This window comes from Corvus moneduloides, chromosome 29, assembly GCF_009650955.1.
Source record: "Corvus moneduloides isolate bCorMon1 chromosome 29, bCorMon1.pri, whole genome shotgun sequence".
Lineage (NCBI taxonomy): Eukaryota > Metazoa > Chordata > Aves > Passeriformes > Corvidae > Corvus > Corvus moneduloides.
Genome location: NC_045504.1, coordinates 2,056,221 through 2,073,566, shown reverse-complemented (window position 1 = coordinate 2,073,566; position 17,346 = coordinate 2,056,221). Strand labels below are relative to the sequence as shown.

The 17,346-nt window shown below is 68.6% G+C and overlaps 3 protein-coding genes across 6 annotated transcripts; 2 read left to right on the top strand and 1 right to left on the bottom strand.

The window, feature by feature from the left end:
* The first annotated feature begins 131 nt into the window (after positions 1 to 131).
* ANKRD35 (ankyrin repeat domain 35) lies at positions 132 to 5,655 on the top strand. 2 transcript variants are annotated; one of them, XM_032093134.1, is made up of 12 exons: positions 132 to 253; positions 1,075 to 1,205; positions 1,293 to 1,381; positions 1,641 to 1,705; positions 2,571 to 2,628; positions 2,718 to 2,788; positions 2,865 to 2,971; positions 3,176 to 3,333; positions 3,471 to 4,726; positions 5,170 to 5,259; positions 5,384 to 5,449; positions 5,557 to 5,655. In XM_032093134.1, the coding sequence occupies exons 1-12, from the start codon at positions 215 to 217 to the stop codon at positions 5,632 to 5,634; spliced, it is 2,208 nt and encodes a 735-aa protein (XP_031949025.1). In that variant the 5' UTR covers positions 132 to 214; the 3' UTR covers positions 5,635 to 5,655. The 2 variants fall into 2 exon arrangements, with proteins under 2 accessions (XP_031949025.1, XP_031949026.1); XM_032093135.1 differs by lacking the exon at positions 132 to 253 and having other exon boundaries at positions 697 to 1,205; positions 3,468 to 4,726.
* A 192-nt stretch (positions 5,656 to 5,847) lies between these two features.
* Positions 5,848 to 8,573, bottom strand: NUDT17 (nudix hydrolase 17). Its single transcript, XM_032093273.1, has 8 exons — positions 8,502 to 8,573; positions 7,262 to 7,384; positions 6,999 to 7,170; positions 6,871 to 6,896; positions 6,685 to 6,777; positions 6,495 to 6,593; positions 6,136 to 6,302; positions 5,848 to 6,030 (listed from the first exon to the last, which is right to left on the bottom strand). Exons 1-8 carry the CDS (start codon positions 8,571 to 8,573, stop codon positions 5,865 to 5,867), a joined length of 918 nt encoding a protein of 305 aa, XP_031949164.1. The 3' UTR covers positions 5,848 to 5,864.
* A 997-nt stretch (positions 8,574 to 9,570) lies between these two features.
* SEMA6C (semaphorin 6C) lies at positions 9,571 to 16,603 on the top strand. 3 transcript variants are annotated; one of them, XM_032093120.1, is made up of 18 exons: positions 9,571 to 9,655; positions 10,282 to 10,451; positions 10,523 to 10,637; positions 10,883 to 10,940; positions 11,039 to 11,095; positions 11,272 to 11,373; positions 11,611 to 11,701; positions 11,784 to 11,906; positions 12,134 to 12,222; positions 12,490 to 12,707; positions 12,875 to 13,000; positions 13,075 to 13,230; positions 13,507 to 13,734; positions 14,013 to 14,159; positions 14,440 to 14,517; positions 14,614 to 14,669; positions 14,887 to 14,934; positions 15,374 to 16,603. In XM_032093120.1, exons 2-18 carry the CDS (start codon positions 10,340 to 10,342, stop codon positions 16,159 to 16,161), a joined length of 2,592 nt encoding a protein of 863 aa, XP_031949011.1. In that variant the 5' UTR covers positions 9,571 to 9,655; positions 10,282 to 10,339; the 3' UTR covers positions 16,162 to 16,603. The 3 variants fall into 3 exon arrangements, with proteins under 3 accessions (XP_031949011.1, XP_031949012.1, XP_031949010.1); XM_032093119.1 differs by lacking the exon at positions 9,571 to 9,655 and having other exon boundaries at positions 9,852 to 10,451; XM_032093121.1 differs by lacking the exons at positions 9,571 to 9,655; positions 11,039 to 11,095 and having other exon boundaries at positions 9,851 to 10,451.
* Positions 16,604 to 17,346: the final 743 nt, after the last annotated feature.

Genomic DNA, 17,346 nt, shown 5'->3' with positions numbered 1-17,346 from the left:
CGCAGGGCGGGGCCGTTCCCGGGGCGGTGCCGGACCCGCCGGGCCGGGGGCAGGACCGGGCGAGGGGCGGGGCGGGCGGAGGACGCGGCCCCGGAGCGGCGGCTCCCGGGGGTCCCGCAGCGACGGGAGGACGGGGGGGGGCCGGGAGCGGAGGGGTCGCGGCTCCGGAAGCTCCCGCGGCGGGGGGAGGACGGGGGTGCCGCGGGTCCCGGCCATGAAGAGGATGTTCTCCTGCTCCAGCTCGCAAGTGACGGTGAGTGCCGGGAGGGAACAGGGGGCCCGTGCCAGCTGCGATCCCAATCCCGATGCCAGCCCGATGCCAGCCCCACTTCCAGCTGCTGTCTCAATTCCGACCCCAATCCCGATGCCAGCCCCACTTCCAGCTGCTGTCCCAATTCCGATCCCAGCCCCGATCCCAGCCCGCTGCCGGCTGCGATCCCGAGACCGACCCCAGTGCCAGCCCCGATGCTGCCTCAGTCCCGACCCCAATCCAGCTCCGAGGCCACCCTCAATCCCAGACGCAATTCCAATCCCAGTCCCGATCCTGGCTGCAATCCCTACCCCAGGCTCCAATCCCACTCCTGCTTCTGATGCTGGTCCCGATGCCACCGGCAGTCCCAGCCTCATCCCCAGCCCCCATCCCAGAGGCGACCCCAGTCCCAGCCCCAATCCTGACCCGAATCCAGCCCCCAGCCCCGACCCTCTTGCCCCCAGCCCCGGCCCCGCTGCAGGTCCCACAGCCCATCTCTGCTCCCAGCCCCGGTTCCCGTCCCCGGACCATGGTCTCGGCCCCTGCTCCCGGTGCCGGTGCCACTCCCGCCCGGTGCCACGCTGGAGCCCAGCCCGGCTCGGTGGCACTCGCCAAACCAGCCGGGCCGGCACAGGCCGGGACACGCTCCGTCCTCTCCGCCCCTTCCCGGCTCCGCGGGGATCACGGAACCCCCACGGAGTGGGGAAACTGAGGCAGGAGACGCACGGGGGGCACGACACTGGGCGGTCCCGTCCCGGGGTGGGGGTCCGGTGCAGGATTTGGGGTCCTGTCCTGCATTTGCGGTCCCATGCCACCCCCCGCAGATGGAGAGCTGGACGCGGCAGGACCAGAAGCTCCTGGAGGCGGTGACACGCGGGGACGTGGCCCGGGTGGCCACTCTGGCCGCCCGCAAGGCCGCCCGCCCCGCCAAGCTCAACGCCAGGGGACAGTCCGCGTATGTCACCCCTGGGGGGACACGGGGGGCCGCAGGGGGGTCCCGGGGGGGTTGTGGCACGGGTCACGGCCACCTCTCGCCCCTCAGGCTCCATCTGGCCGCGGCCGGGGGTCTCACCGAGTGCCTGACGCTGCTGCTGGAGCACGGGGCCCCCGTCAATGACAGGAACGATGATGGTAGGTGGGGACACCTTGGGGACACCTTGGGGACACCTTGGGGACACCCAGCCAGGTCCCTGTGTCACCTTTGGAGGAGCCCAGACCTGCACCCCAAGGCAGGGCAAGGATCCCCGGGAGCACCCTGGGGAGTGTTCCCAAGGAGGGGGTGTCCCCAAGGAGGGGGTGTCCCTTGATGGAGCGGGGTGTCCCCTGGGGGTGTCCCCAAGGAGGGGGTGTCCCGTGGGGGTGTCCCCAGTGCCCGGCCCGGTCCCCACAGGTAGCACCGCCCTGCACTTGGCCACCATCGCCTGCCAGCCCCAGTGCGTGAAGGTGCTGCTGCAGGTACAGAGCAGGATGGGAATGGGAATAGGATGGGAATGGGAATGGGAGTGGGAATGGGATGGGATGGGATGGGAATGGGATGAGATGGGAATGGGAATGGGAATGGGAATGGGGATGGGATGGGATGGAAATGGGAATGGGATGGGGATGGGAATGGGATGGGAATGGGAATGGGATGGGAATGGGAATGGGATGGGGATGGAAATGGGAATGGGATGGGGATGGAAATGGGAATGGGAATGGGAATGGTATGGGATGGGATGGAAATGGAAATGGAAATGGGAATGGGATGGGGATGGAAATGGGAATGGGATGGGGATGGAAATGGGATGGGAATGGGAATGGGATGGAAATAGGATGGGAACGGGAATGGGAATGGGAATGGAAATGGGAACGGGAATGGAAATGGAAATGGAAATGGAAACGGGAATGGAAACGGAAATGGGATGGAATGGGAATGGGAATGGGATGGGAATGGGAACAGAATGGGAATGGGATGGAAATGGGATGGGAATGGGATAGGAATGGGATGGAAATGGGAATGGAAATGGAAAAGGAAATGGGATGGGATGGAAATAGGATGGAAATGGGATGGAAATGGGAATGGGAATGGGAATGGGGATGGGATGGGATGGGATGGGATGGGATGGGATGGGATGGAGCTGGGGCTGAAAACAGATGAAGATGAGGATTGAGACAGGGATAAGGACACGGATGGAGATGCAGAGGAGGATGAACATGGAGGTGGGAATAAAGATGAGGACAAGGACACGGAACAAGGGCAGGGATGAGGATGGGAACAGGGCTGGGTTGGGGGGGCCGGTGCCGTTCCCATCCCGGGGGTCCCTTCCCGCTGTCCCCCCAGCACGGAGCCAACGAGCGCCACGTGGACGGGCAGAACCGGACACCGCTGCACTGGGCCGGTGAGGGGGGGGGACACGGGGACACCCCCGGGACGTGGGGGACACCAGAGGTCCCCCAGAGCCCCCGCAGTGACGCAGCCCCCCCACAGCCTCCTCGGGCTGCGCCTCCAGCATCCTCCTGCTCTGCGACCACGGCGCCCCGCTGGATGTCCCCGACACTGTGAGTGGGGACAGGGGGACAGCAGGGGGTGACAGGGGACAGCAAGAGCTGATGGTCACCCCCTGTGTCCCCCCAGCACGGCCAGACCCCCCTGATGCTGGCGGCGCGGGGGAACCACGCGGCCGCTTGTGCCCAGCTCCTGCGGCGCGGGGCCGAGCCCGGGCTGGCCGACAGGGACGGCAGGTGGGTGACAGGGGGGACACTGGGGACACTGGGGTGCCCTGGGGACACCGGTGCATGGTATCCCGAGGGTGTCACCGGGATAGGGGGGGTCACTGTGTCACGGTGCCATCTTGCCACTGTGCCCGTGTGCCACCCCCTGCCACCGCTCACTGTTTCCTTGTGTCCCCGTGTCCCTCCGTGTCACCCATGTCTCGGTGTCCTCAGGACAGCGCTGGAGCTGGCGCTGGCTCACGGCAGCCTGGAAGCGGCCGAGCTGCTGCAGAGCCACCAGAAGGACAAAGACACTGGGAATGTCACCGGGAATGTCACCGGGAAGGCCCCGAGCTGGGCTCTCCGGAAGGTCCCGCACTGCGTGGGGAGAGGTGAGACCCCCCTGGAGCCCTCCAAGAGAATGGACAAAACGGGGGGAAATGGGGAAAAATACGGGGGAAATGGGGGGGGAAATTGGAAAAACTAGGGAAAAATTGGGAAAACGGGATTGTGTTTTTCCGTCCAGCAGAGAATGGTGCTGGACAGGTGGGAATCCAGGGCGAGGAGGAGGAGGAGGAGGCCGAGGAGCAGCGGGACGGACGCGCTGCCCGGCGGCTGCGGGAGGAGCTGGTGAGGAAGACTCTGGAATGCCGGCGGCTGGAGGAAGCTGCCGGGGGCATCCGGCGGCGGCTGCGGGAGCTCGTGCGGCTCCTGCCGGGACGGGATGCGGGGGAGGAGGAGGAGGAGGATGAGGAGGATGACGGCGCCTGCCTGGAGCTCCTGGCCCGGCGCGTGGCGGAGCTGAGGAAGAGGACGAGGGATGAAGAGGGAGAAGGAGGACACGGCAACGCCGAGGCTCCGGCGCTGATCCCGTTCCTGGCCTGGCTGGGAGAGGAGTGCTCCAAAATGCAGGAAGCGAAGGCCGGCGCCTTCTGCCGGAGCCAGGAGCTGCATCGGGAAGCAGAGGATTCCCTCCGCGACGAGGCCGTGGGCCGGAGCGCGGCCGCCTGGGAAGAGCTGGCGGCGGGGCTGGAGCAGGCGCTGGACCACCAGGACCAGATCCATGCCAGGATACTCCAGGAATCCCAAATCCTCCTGGAAAAGCTCCGTCGGGAGCCGGCGGCAGCGTGCCGGTGCGCGGTGAACGGCGCGGAGCCGGCTGCGGGTGGGAAGAGCCGGGACGAGATGCTGAGGGAGAGCGGGAGGATGGAGAAGGAGCTGCTGGAGCTGCGCGAGGGCAACGGGAAGCTCCTGGTGGAGCTGGCGCGGCTGGGCCGGGAGCGGGAGCGGCTGCAGCAGGAGCTGCGGGAGCTGCGGGATCCCGGGAAGCGGGACGAGGCTTGGCGGCTGCGCCGGGAGCTGCGGGCGCTGCGGGACGGGGTCGGAGCGCGGGTGCGGGAGGCGGGAGGCGACGCCGGGGCCGGAATCCTCCGGGATCTGCACCGGCGGCTGGACGCGCTGGTGCGCTCGCAGCACGAGGCCCTGCAGCTCATCACGGAGATGGAGGGAGAGGCCGGAGAAAGCCCCCGGAGCGACGGGGAGAGCGGGATACCGGGAGCGGCCGTGCGTGCCGACGAGCCGCGGGGCCCGGAGCGCGGGGCCGGCACCGCCGCTGTCCCAGCGGAGCCGCCGGGGCCGGAGGCGGAGCGGTGGCGGGAGGCGGCCGGGAGGGAGCGGGAGCTACGGGAGCTGCGGGAGAAGGTGGAGGGGCTGGAGCGCAGCCTGGGAGCGCTGCGGGAACGCGCGGCTCGGCTGGAGCGCGCCTGCCGGGATAAGGATGGGAAGGTGAGGGACCTTCCCAGCACCGATCCCATTCCCATCATCATCCTCTTCCCATCCCTGTCCCCATTGCCGCCCTCTTCCCGTCCTCCTCTTCCTCCCATATCCATCCCCGTCTCCTTCCAATCCCCTTCCCAGTCCTCTTTCCATCATCATCACCCCTTTCCCACCATTGTTGCCATCATCATCTGCATCCCTGTTCCCTTCTCATCATTGTCCCCATCACAGTTCCATTCCCATCTCCTTTCCCATCCCATTCCCATCCCATCCCATCCCAATCCATCCCATCCCATCCCATCCCATCCCATCCCATCCCATCTCCCAGCACCATCTGGGGGGACCAAGGAGCGCCCTGGGGCATCACAGGGACCAGGGGGGTCTCAGGGGATGCCGGGGGCACCACCACCCCCCACAGCCCCTCAACACTGCCCCCAAATTTGCCCCCCCAGCTGAAGCAGCTGCTGGCGGAGACGGAGAAACTCTCGGCCGAGGTGTTGGGGCTGCGGGGCCGGAGCGCTCGGCTCCAGCTCCAGCTGGAGGTGGGGACAGTGCCCGGTGTCACCCCTGCCACCCTTTGTAACCTCCTGTCACTCTGTGTCCCCCCCCGTCCCCCTCGTGCCACCCAGTGTCACCCTGTGCCCCCATCCCGCCTGTCCCCCCCAGGTCCAGCAGAAGCAGCACCGGGACACCGTGGCCGTGTACCGGAGCCACCTTCTCCAAGCTGCCCAGGTGGGACCCCCGGACCCTCCCTGGGGTCTCTGGGGGGTGGGGGCACAGTTTTGGGTGCTGGGCACCCAGGTGGGATCCCGGGAAAAGCCACACTCCCTCCTCCGCAGGGGTTCATGGACGAGGGCGTCCACGCCGCGCTGCTGCGGATCCTGCGCGCCGAGGCGGAAGCGGGGCCGTGGCATTAAACTGGGAAACTGGGACGCACACGTGGCCTGTGTCCGATTCCGTGTCCCATTCCATGTCCTCATCCCATGTCCCCATCCCAACAGCTCACGGAGGGGGGGGTGTGTGTGTGTACCCTTCTCCATTCCCTTGGAATCCACCTCAAACTGTGGGAACCCCCAGCCCGTTCCTGGGGTCCCCTTGTCCCCACTCGTCCCACTCCAGCACAGACTCGGTTCCCGTGGGAAGCGCTTTATTCCCGGCCCCTCCGGCCAGGGTCCCCCCACCACCTCCGCAGCGCGAATTTGGTGCCGGTGCTGACACGCTCCAGGTCGGGGCCGTGGGCTGGGGCCCGGCGCAGGAGGATCCCGGTGGGAATCTGGGAGTTCCGGAAGCCGTCAGGGCTCGTCTCCATGATCCTGGGACAGGGAATGGGATCAGGGATGGGGCCATGGGGAGGTTGGACAGCCCCAGGTGTTCTCCAGCCTCGTGTTCCTGTCCCCACGGTGTCGGGAGCGTCTCACCCCACGGTGGCTGGCAGCTCTCTGGGGAATGATCCTGATCCCGATCCCGATCCCAATCCCGATCCCGATCCCTCAGCTCCTTCCTCGGTGGCAGCGATGGCCTCCAGGACTGGCGGCTCCAGCCAGGCCACGGCGCTGACCTCACACGGGCTTGGACACAGCCGGGCCTGGGCATGGACCCCCCGTGGAGGGAGAGACCCCCAAGGGGGGGGACCCCAACCTCAATAGGGACCCCCACCCTTGGAGGGACCCCAACCTCAGGAGGGAACCCCACCCATGGAGGGACCCCCAGGGGAGGGACACCCCACCCACGAAGGGACCCCCACCCACGAAGTGACCCCCTTGGAGGTGCCCCCCACCTGCAGGTGCTGGCGGGGCTCGGCCGAGCGCAGCCCCAGGTAGGTGACGATGTGGTGGCAGCGTGGTGGCCCCCAGCTCAGCGTGGGGGGGAACAGGGACTGCGGGGAGCAGGGGTGACCCGTGGGGCAGGGCGGACACCTGGGGGGTGTCACCCCCTGCCCAGCCCCGGGGGTGGGGGGGGGTCGTTACCTCCCAGAGGCCGAGCAGGCGCCAGGAGAAGGTCCCGGGCTCCAGGCGCAGCCCCGTCTCCTCGGCCAGTTCCCGCAGCCCCGCGGCCACCAGCTGGGGGTTTGGGGGTGTCAGGGGGCACCGTGTCCCCGCACTCACCTGGGAACCCCCCGCCCTCCCCACGGAGTCCCCACGGTGTCACCTCACCTCCTCTCCCGGCTCCAAGTGCCCACCTGTGTGGGGGGACAGGGGTCAGGGGATCCCAAAACACCTGTCCCCACCTGAGTGAGGGGTCAGGGAACCCCAGAGCCCCTGTCCCCCCTCCTCGCACTCACCTGGTGGCACCCAAATATTAGGGAAGTGGCGCAGGGTCGCAGCTCGGCGGGTCAGCAGGACGTGGCCGCAGGTGGCCTCCAGCAGCACGGCCACCGCCGTGACCACCCCCGGGTGTCCCCTCTGGTCACCCAGCGTGGCCCCCCCCAGCTTGGCGGGGCAGAAAGGGGGTCTCTGCGGGGACAGGGGACGTCAGGGGTGCGCTGGCTCCCTGGGGACACACGGTGGCACCCGGGGGGACACGGGGGCTGGTGGCCCCGCGGACCTTGAGGACGGTGACAGCGGAGCCGGGGAAGGGGACATCGGAGATGAGGAAGTGGCCGCGCTCCAGCCCGCAGCTCACCAGGGCCACGTCGGTGTGCGCGGGGCAGAACACGCCGGTGACACTCTGCGGGGACACCGCGGCCGCTGTCACCGCAGCGCCACGGCCATGGGGACACCGCGGCCACTGTCACCGCAGCGCCACAGCCACGGGGACACCGCGGCCACTGTCACGGCAGCGTGATGGCCACGGGGACACCGCGGCCGCTGTCACCGCAGCGCCATGGCCACGGGGACACCGCGGCCACTGTCACCGCAGCGCCATGGCCACGGGGACACCGCGGCCGCTGTCACCGCAGCGCCATGGCCACGGGGACACCGCGGCCGCTGTCACCGCAGCGCCATGGCCACGGGGACACCGCGGCCACTGTCACCGCAGCGCCATGGCCACGGGGACACCGCGGCCACTGTCACCGCAGCGCCATGGCCACGACGCTGCAGTGGCCACTCCCCCTCCCTCGCACTGTCCCCCCCCATTGCCCCCGTTGCCTCCCGTTGCTCCCCGTTGCCCTCGTTGCCCCCCATTGCCCCCCGTTGCCTCCGTTGCCCCCCATTGCCCCCCGTTGCCCCCCGTTGCCTCCATTGCCCCCGTTGCCTCCCGTTGCCCCCCTTGTCCCCCATTGCCCCCCATTGCCCCCCGTTGCCCCTCATTGCCCCCCGTTGCCTCCATTGCACCCCTTGTCCCCCATTGCCCCCCTTGTCCCCCATTGCCCCCATTGCTCCTCTTGTCCCCCATTGCCCCCCGTTGCCCCTCATTGCCCCCCGTTGCCTCCATTGCCCCCCATTGCCCCCACAGCCCCCCGTTGCCCCCATTGCCCCCGTTGCCTCCATTGCACCCCTTGTCCCCCATTGCCCCCATTGCCCCCCGTTGCCCCCCATTGCCCCCATTGCCCCCATTGCCCCCCGTTGCCTCCATTCCCCCCCATTGCCCCCATTGCCCCCGTTGCCCCCATTGCCCCCCGTTGCCCTCATTGCGCCCGTTGCCCCCCGTTGCCCCCACTGTCTCCATTCCCCCCCATTGCCCCCATTGCCCCCCCTTGTCCCCCATTGCCCCCCTTGTCCCCCATTGCCCCCCACAGTCCCCGTTGCCCCCACTGCCTCCATTCCCCCCCATTGCCTCCATTGCCCCCATTGCCCCCCATTGCCCCCCTTGTCCCCCGTTGCCCCCCGGTCCCCTCCCGGACCTGCCCGAACGCCGCCGCCGCCCCCCCCGCCCCCCCGCGCCGCACGTGCACGAGCACGCGCGCGCCCGCCATGACAGGGGGCGGGGCCTCCGCGCGGGGGGCGGGGCCTGACGCTGTCCGGGGGCGGGGCCTCAACCGGGCCGGCGGTCGCGCCCCCTGGAGGGGTGGCCGAGAACGGCATCACCCTCGGGCGGTCCCGGTAGACCGGGGACAGTTCTGTGTCCCCCGTGTGTGTCCCCCCCGTGTCCCCGCGTGTGTCTCCGTGTGTCCGTGCATGTCCACTGCGTCCGCCTGTGTCCTGTGTATGGCCGTGTCCTCTGTGTTCCCCCACTGGGGACACTGCCACCTGCCGCCGACGTGGCCACCCCCGCGGATGCTGCCATCCCTCAGGGACACGATCAACACTCCGGGGACACCGCTGCGTCCCCAGGGCGGCCACCACCGGCCCGGGGACATCGCCCCCCCACCCCGTCCCCGAAAGGTGCCGTTCCAGGTGATGCCAGCAGGTGTCACCGTGTGCCCGCCCCCTCGGGACCCCCCCCAGAGCCCCCCGACTCTCGAGGGTGTCCCCAGCGTCCTCCACCCCCGACACGTCCCCAGGGTCCCCTCAGCCCCCCCCGGAGCAGCTGGTGACACTTGGGGACCGGAGCCTGGGCGTGACACCGGGGGGCAGCTCAGTGCTCCCAGTATGTCCCAGTAACTCCCAGTAGCTCTCGGTCCTCGAGCAAGTGGCCACACGATGGTGTAGGTGACAGGTCCCCGCTCAGGGGGAGAGAGGGGGACACACGGGTGGCCGCCACACCGCACACGCGTGCGCGAGGGGTCTCCGAGCGTGTGCGCGCTCACGCGTGTGCGCGCCGACAGTTGCACACGCGCGTGCACCGACAAGGGGGCGGGGGGCGTCACAGCCGTGCCCGCGCACACGCGCGTGCAAAACCTCCCCCCCCCCCCCCATCCCTCGGCAGTTAATGAGGATCATCTCATTAACGGGGATTAACGCCTATCTATAGGGCGGGCGCGGGGGCTGTCCTGCGGCGGGGGCTGTGGAGTCCCACGGGGGTCCCCGGTCCCGCCCCCGGCCCCGCTCAGGCCGGTGCCCGGTCCCGGCCCGTTCCGGGGCGGAGCCGCTCGGGACAGAGCGGGGAGCGGAGCCGGTACCGAGCGCCGAGGGGCCGGGAGGGGCGGGGGTTGCGGGGTGTTGGGGCAGGGGGTGGGGAGTGTTTGGGCAAGGGGTGGTGGAGTCTTGGAACGGGGTCGTTTTGGGGTGGTTTTGGGTACTTTTGGGATGTAGGTTGGGTGTTGCGGGGTGTTGGGGCAGGGGGTGTGTAGGGCGCTGTAGGGGGGGCGATGGAGTGTTGCGACACGGTGGTTTTGGGGTGTTTTAGGGGTTTGGGTGAGACGCTGACTGTTGTGAGGGTGTCATGGGGGGTGTTGGAGTGTTGTGGGGTACTTGGGGTGCTGTGAGAGCGGTGTCGGGGTGTAGGTGGGGTGTTTTGGGGTGCTGGGGCGGGTGCACGTGGGTGCTGTTCAACGGGGAACTGGGGCTACGCTCCTGTGTTGGAGGAAGGGTCCTGACACTGCTGGCAGCAGCTCCCGGAGCACTGGGAGCACTGGGAGCACTGGGACGGGGGTTCTGGGGACTTTGGGGCAGGAACATCGGAGCTGGGGCACTTGGGACACTGGCAGAGGGTAGCGGGGACCACTGAGAGGACGGGAGACACTGGAAGGGGACACTGGGAGCACTGTCCCCACTCCGCCCCCCCCCATCCCCGCGCCTCAGTTTCCCCCCGCTCGCAGCCCGGGGCGGGGCGGGGGGGTCGGTCTCAGCCCCACCCGCGATGCCGGGGGTCCCGCTGCCCTTCGTCGTCGTCCTCCTCCTCCTCCTCGCCGGGGTGCCCGCCCAGTCCTTCCCGCGGGACCTGGTGGCTCGCAGCACCGTGGGGCTGACAGGTGAGCGGGGCTCGGGGGGCGGCCGGGGCTCGGGGGCTGCCGGGGTGTCACCGTGTCCTCCCGGTCCGCAGCCACCGCCGCGTACCCGCGTTTCGGGGGCCTCCGGGGGGACAACGGCACGGCCCGGCTCGGCCTCGACTTCCAGCGGATGCTGCGGCTCAACGGGACGCTCTTCGTGGCTGCCCGGTGAGCGCGGCCGGTGCACACTCGTGTGCACGCTCGTGTGTGCCGGGACACGGCTGCCCTGCGCTGGTGCCTGTGCTTGAGCATCCTTACCTGTGCTTGTGCAAGGATTTGCACACCTCTGCACCCCTGTCGCTGCTTGTGTCCCCCCCGTTCCTTCCGCTGCCCCGTGCGTGTGACTGGCGCGTTGTCCCCGTGTCCCTTTGCACGTCCCCGTGTCCCCTTGCACACTCACCGCCTCCCCCCAGGGACCACATCTACGCCTTCGAGCTGGGGCAGGACAAGGGGACGCTGTACCCGGAGCGGGTAAGGGGGGACGGGCACAGCGTCCCTGGGGACATGGGGGGCACGCAGGGGGAGAGTCCCCGCGCCCACCCGCCCCCTGCACCCGTCTCACCTGGCAGCACCTCACCTGGGAGCCGCAGGACAGGGAGAACTGCGCCATGCGGGGCCGGCGGCAGGTGAGGGGGCCTTGAGGGGGGCGAGGGGTGGGGAGCGGTGCTGAGGATGTGGGGATTTGGGGTGCAGGACTTTGGGGGTGCAGGGTTTGACGGTACAAGGGGTGGGGGCAAACAGGGTCTCAGGACATGAGAAGGGGGTGACGCCGGGGTCCCTCTGTGTCCCCCCCACCCCACAGGACGAGTGTCACAACTACATCCGGGTGCTGGTGCCCCGCGACGCCGAGACCCTCCTGGCCTGTGGCACCAACGCCTTCAGCCCCCTGTGCCGCACCTACCAGGTGGGGGGGCCCGGGGTTGGGGAGCCCAGGGGTGAGGGGGGGGCTCACAGCCTGCTGAGTGTGGGTGTGATGAGCTGGGGGGGGGTCTCAGCCCCAGCACGGCCGTTCCCAGATGTGTGATGAGTGTGGAGGTCCTCAGCCATGTCCGTGCTGGGGTTGGGGATGGTACGAGGGGGTGCTGAGTGTTGGGGGGGGTTTCACGGCCTCTGGGCGTGTGCCCCCCCCCCCCCCCCCCAGGTGAGCAGCCTGGCACAGCAGGGTGACGAGGTCAGTGGCCAGGCCCGGTGCCCCTTCGATGCCAAGCAAAGCATCGTCGCCCTCTTTGTCGGTGGGTGCTGGGCAGGCGGGGGGGACACGGGGGTGGCCGGGGGGGCACAGCGGTGACCTGTGTGTCCCCCCCCCCCCCGCAGATGGCAGCCTGTACTCGGCCACGGTGGCCGATTTCCAGGCGAGTGATGCCGTGATCTACCGCAGCCTGAGCCCCGGGCGGGCCCCCCTGCGCACCCTCAAATACAGCTCCCGCTGGCTGCAGGGTACCCCAAAGTGGGGGGGTCTGTGGGGGTGGGATGGGGGGTACAGGGGTGCGGGGGTGTGACAGAGAGGGGCAGGGGGATGTGGGGATGAGGTCGAGGGTTACGGGGCTGCAATCTGGGGGTACAGGGCCATGGGGCCGTAGAGGGGGGCAAGGTGCAGGGGTGGGGGACAAGGACAGGAGGTGGCGGGGGCTGATGGTTCCTCCGACCTCCCCTGGCCCCCCCAGAGCCCCACTTTGTCCAGGTGCTGCCCTACGGCCCCTACGTCTACTTCTTCTTCAGGGAGGTGGCAGTGGAGCTCAGCGCCCTGGGAAAGGTGGGTGCGGGGATGGGGGGCACAGGGGGGGCACGCAGGGGTCCCCCACCCTGGGGTCAAGGCAGGGGAGACTCCTGACCCCCTCACAGGGTGTCAGGCCCGTGGGTGGCCCCTGGGTGCCAGCCTGAGGTGCCTGGGGGTCAGCAACGATGCCCGGGGATGCCCAGGTGCCAACGCCCACAGGTCCACACAAGTGTCCAGGTGCTGACCCCAGGTGTCCAGGTGCTGACCCCAGGTGTCCAGGTGCTGACCCGGCTTCCCGTGCAGGTGTTGGTGGCGCGGGTGGCACGCGTGTGCCGCAATGACCGCGGCGGGTCCCCGCGGGTGCTGGAGCGGCGCTGGACGTCCTTCCTGAAGGTGCGGCTGCAGTGCTCCGTCCCTGGGGACACCGTCTTCTACTTCGATGTCCTGGAGGCCGTGACACCCCCCCAGACCCTGCACGGGCGCCCCGCTGTGCTCGCCCTCTTTGGCACCCAACCCAACAGGCAGGTGGGGACGTGGGGAGGGGGTTACCCAGGGGGACATGGGGGGGTGGACTCCCATGGAGACACGGGGACACAGGGACACACACACACACAGGGAAACAGAGCATGGGGACACAGCTGGGACACACAGGAGCCTTGGTCAAACCAAAGCCTTCCTGTCACCGCAGCATCCCCGGCTCGGCCGTCTGCGCCTTCTACCTGGCAGATGTGGAGCGCTCGTTCGAGGGTCCCTTCGCTGAGCCCCGAGGGGCCACCTGGACCCCAGTGCCCGAGGACAAGGTCCCTCAGCCCAGGTAGGCCCCCACCCTACAGCGGGACGTCCCCGGGGTGCCGCAGACACCGCGTCCCCACACCGGCTGTGCCGCAGGCCGGGCTGTTGCGCCGGGATGGGACCTGCTGCCGGTGTTGTCACCTCCGGGGACTTCCCTGACGAGACGCTGGTGTTCGCCAAGGAGCACCCGCTGCTGCACGGCGCCGTGGGCCCCGCGGGCGGGCGGCCCCTCTTCACCCGCACCGGCACCAGGTGCAGCGACAGGGTGGCCTCGGGGACAGGGTGGCCTCGGGGTTGGGATGGACTCGTGGATGGAGTAGCCTGGGGGACAGGGAATGACTCGTGTGAGTAGGTTCAGGGTGGGCAGGGGCTGAGGGTGCAGTTGGTTGTGTGGGTGCTGCGGGGTGGGGATGGTCCTCGGCTCTTGTGAAGGGTGTGCGGGGCTACGTGAGGGTGCGGGAAGCTCCCGTGCAAGGGCGTGCAAAGCCCGGCCGCAGCCTGGGTGTGCGAGGCCGTGTCCTGCCACAGGCTGACCCAGCTGGCCGTGGACACGGGCGCGGGGCCCCGCGGCAACCAGACCGTGCTGTTCCTGGGCGCCGAGGACGGGCGAGTGCTGAAGGTCCTGGCAGCTTCACAGCGCCCCGAGGCCACCCAGACCCCTGGGGCCACCCCAGCACCGGGGGACACCCGAGAGCTGGGGGACAGCGGTGCCAAGACACTGCTGCTGGAGGAGATCAGCCTCTACGACCCCGGGCGGTGAGGGGCAGGCATGGGGTGCCTCAGGGCTGGGGTCTGGGGGTCTGGGGGGGCTTATAGATGCTGGAGGGGGCTGGGGAGTTGTGGGCACTGTGGGACTGGGGGGCTTGTGGGGGCCACGGGTACTGGGAGTGCTGGGCACCTGGTGGGCACTGAGGGGTTGGGGGTGCTGGGGGGTGTTTGGGGAGGCGGGGGGGGGTGGTTCTGGGCACTGTGGGGGCTGGTGGTGTTTGGGGTGCCAGGGTGGGCTGCGCTGACCCCGGTGCTGTCGGGCGCAGGTGCCGGGGCCCGCGGGGGGCCGGGGTCCCCAGCCGGGTGCTGGGGCTGGAGCTGCACCTGCCGGGCCGGGAGCTCCTCGTGGCCTTCGCCGGGTGCCTGGTGCGGCTGCCCCTGAGCCGCTGTGCCCGCCACGGCTCCTGCCGAGGGTGAGCGGGGCCGTGAGGGGGCACGGGGGGTGCGGAGGGGGGTGTGGGGGAATGGGAATGTTATTGCCATCCTTCCCCGCAAAGGGAGGGGAGTGTGCGAGAGTGGGAGCGTGCGAGGGATGAAGACACGGGAGTGTGCAAAGGCACGGGAGCACAAGGATGTGCAAGGTCATGGAAGTGTCCAAGGGCACGAGGGCATGGGAGGGGACAGGGGCACACACGGGCACAGCATGGGGGCACAGGGATGTGCGATGGCAGCTCCATCCCCGTGTCCCCGCAGGAGCTGCCTGGCTGCCCGGGACCCCTATTGTGTCTGGCTGCCCTCCAAGGGCTGCGTCCCCTTCTCCGAGGACCTTCCGTGAGTGTCCCTCACATCCCCTGTGACCTCGTGGGGCCCTGCCCCGTGCGGGGACACACCGGGGACCGAGGGTGATGTCCCCTCTGTGTGTCCCAGGAGCGGCTTCCAGCAGGACGTGGAGGGATCCCTCGGGATCAGTGGGAGCTGCCAAGGTGAAGTGGGGGAACATGGGGGACACGGGGAACATGGGAATATTTGGGGATTTCTGTAGACACGAGGTCACAGGGGGGTGCAGGTGGTACCAGGGTGACACTGGGGTGGCCCTGGCCACATGTGGGTGATGCTGGAGGATGGGGTGGATGTGGAGGGGACACGGGTGGGCTCCAAGGGACGTGGGGGAACCTGGCCCGACCCATTCTGCTCTCACAGGGGCAACGGCTGCAGGGGATGGCGACGAGGATGGGGATGTGGTCCATGGTCAGTGACATTGTCTGGGTACTCTGGGGAGGGACCCCGGGGACCAGGGAGGGGTGTCCCAGGGGTGAGAGAGGGATCCCAGGGAGCAGGAGAGACCCCAGGGAGTGGGGAGGGGGGACTGCACGGACTGGGGAGGGACTGAGGCGTCGGGAGGACTCCAGAGACAAACATGAGACCCCCAGGGACAGGAGAGGGACCCCAGGGAAGGAGAAACACCCTGGGGTGGGGGGACCCCAGTGACCAGGAGGGACTCCAGGAACAGGAGAGGGATGAGGGTGGACCATAGGGACAAGGAAGGACCCCAGGGATGGGAGTGGGACCCCAGGGACGGGAGGACTCTGGGAGAGGGAACCCCAGGAGTGTGAGTGGGACCGGGGGGGCTCTGGGCGGGGGGGTACCGGACCTCCCATTGCCTCTGGGCTGACGAGTGGTCCCGCAGAGGTGCGGCACCCCGGGCCGGGGGCCGCAGCGACGGTGCCGGTACCGGTGCTCGTGGGCTGCGTGCTGGGCGCCTTCGTCCTGGGGGCCCTGGCCACCGGGCTGGTGGCCATCTGCTGCCAGCGCCCCGCCGTGCCCAAGACCCCCTCGGAGCCGCCCTGCGCCCCGCGGACCCCGGCCCAGCCGCCCGTCCCCCGCCTCTACCCCGCGCTGCCGCCCCAGGGCGGGGCCGGCGCCTTGCGGGACGCCCCCGAGCCGCCGTGCCCCGAGCCCCCCGCGCTGCCCCCGGCCCGGGCACCCCGCGAGCGGGAGCTCCGGCGCGGTCACTCCGTCCCGCTGGGCCCCGTGGGCTGCCCGGAGCCCCCCGGGCCGGGACCCCCGGTCAAGGCGTCTCTGGAGGAGCTGCTGCAGCGGCTGCACGGGAGCTCGGGGGGCTCGGGGTGGCCCGTGACCCCTCCGGGCACCGGGTCCTTCGCCAACCGGGTGCAGCCGCGCGCCGCGGGGCCCGGGTCGCTCTTCGCCCCCCACGACCGAGCCCCGGTGCGCCTGGACGTGCCCCCCGATAGCCCCCCGGCCCCGCGGCGGCCGCTGGCACAGAGCCACTCGCTGGGGGGGACCCCCGTGAGTCCCCCCGGGCCGCCGCGGGGCCTCACCCGCATGCACTCGCTGGGGACACCGGGGGGGACACCCTGGGCACCCCGGCCCGGCACCCTGGAGCGCTCCCTGTCCATGAAGCCCCCCACGCTCCCCAAGCCGCTGCTGCTGCCCACGGCCCCGGGGCGGCCCTGAGCTCCTCCCGGGACATCCCCCAACTGCAGCCGGGGGGCTTCGAGGTGTCACCGTCCCTGGGGGGCAGGGTCGCCACTGCACCAGCTCCCTGTAGAGCCGTGAGGGTCCCCATGTCACCAGGACAGCCCCCAGCAGGGTGGTGGGGGTCCCTGTGTCTCCCAGCAGACACCCCAGAGGTGACAGGGGTCCCCGTGTCCCCAGACTGCAGTGACAAGGTCTCCATGTCTCCAATCCCCCTGGTTTTGCTTTTTTTTTTTTAATTCTTTCTAATTTATTTTCTGTTCGGGGAGGGGGATGGGAGTTGCCATCACCCACCTTGGGAACACCAGGAAGGGGGACCCGTGGTCCAGCCCATCCTACTGTGTAGGACCAGGGCTGGGCCAGGGCACTGCAACAGTGGCGCAGGATTTTAATAAAAAATACAGGACAAAAAATGAGCGTAGATGTTGAAATTTCTGCATTCCAAACCATTTTCCCTTGGTAGAGAAGGGGGGACAAAGCCATTGTGTTCTTGTCCCAGCACTCAGATAATCTGTCCCTAATTTTTCCAGTGATCAGAACAACGTGATAGAAGTCCAGATGAATCAAATAATTAGATTTGGCCTCAAGAAGGGGGTGGGGAGTGGAAGGGAGAGTACCCCACGCTCAGCCTGACTCCCCAGGTTTGTTATCCCCCTTCGTGGGTGTCTGCAGAGGATGGAATTGGGGTTTCTGTGACCTCCTCCTCTCATCCCAGCCAGATCCGCACCCATTTGGGATAACAGAAACCGCTCAGAGCTGGTTACTTCGAACAGGAGGGAAGCACGTGTCTAATTAACCCAAAGGGTGTTAATTAACCCCACACTGTGCTAATGAGAGGGCAGACAGACAGGGTTCTGCAGCCCACACAGGCACGGATGCGATCCCAGGCTCGGGAACGGCGCGAGGCCGGAGGAGGCGCGGGCAGGAAAAGCCCTGACGCGGCAGAGCCCGGCCTGGGTTCCTGTGGGAGGGAATTTACTGACCAAAAAAATGCTGGTTTTGGCTTCAAAAGCTGCTGGTGTTTTTCTGTGGAAGAGCTGGGGATGCAGCCGGGTTTGAATTCCAGGCAAAGATCAAATCCTCCTCGGTTTTGGTCAGCCTTTGATATATGGATACTTCCAGAAATTAAATCAGGGCATTCCCCTCCAAAAGGTGACAACATTC

Coding starts and splice junctions, on each gene's coding strand:
- ANKRD35 (XM_032093134.1), top strand. CDS start 215: ATGAAGAGGATGTTCTCCTGCTCCAGCTCGCAAGTGACG. Junction 1,706..2,570: donor GCGTGAAGGTGCTGCTGCAG/GTACAGAGCAGG, acceptor CTGTCCCCCCAG/CACGGAGCCAACGAGCGCCA. Junction 3,334..3,470: donor CCCGCACTGCGTGGGGAGAG/GTGAGACCCCCC, acceptor TCCGTCCAGCAG/AGAATGGTGCTGGACAGGTG.
- NUDT17 (XM_032093273.1), bottom strand. CDS start 8,573: ATGGCGGGCGCGCGCGTGCTCGTGCACGTGCGGCGCGGGGGGGCGGGG. Junction 6,897..6,998: donor TAATATTTGGGTGCCACCAG/GTGAGTGCGAGG, acceptor CCCCCCACACAG/GTGGGCACTTGGAGCCGGGA. Junction 6,778..6,870: donor ACTTGGAGCCGGGAGAGGAG/GTGAGGTGACAC, acceptor CCAAACCCCCAG/CTGGTGGCCGCGGGGCTGCG.
- SEMA6C (XM_032093120.1), top strand. CDS start 10,340: ATGCCGGGGGTCCCGCTGCCCTTCGTCGTCGTCCTCCTCCTCCTCCTC. Junction 11,374..11,610: donor CCCTGTGCCGCACCTACCAG/GTGGGGGGGCCC, acceptor CCCCCCCCCCAG/GTGAGCAGCCTGGCACAGCA. Junction 13,231..13,506: donor TTCACCCGCACCGGCACCAG/GTGCAGCGACAG, acceptor GTCCTGCCACAG/GCTGACCCAGCTGGCCGTGG.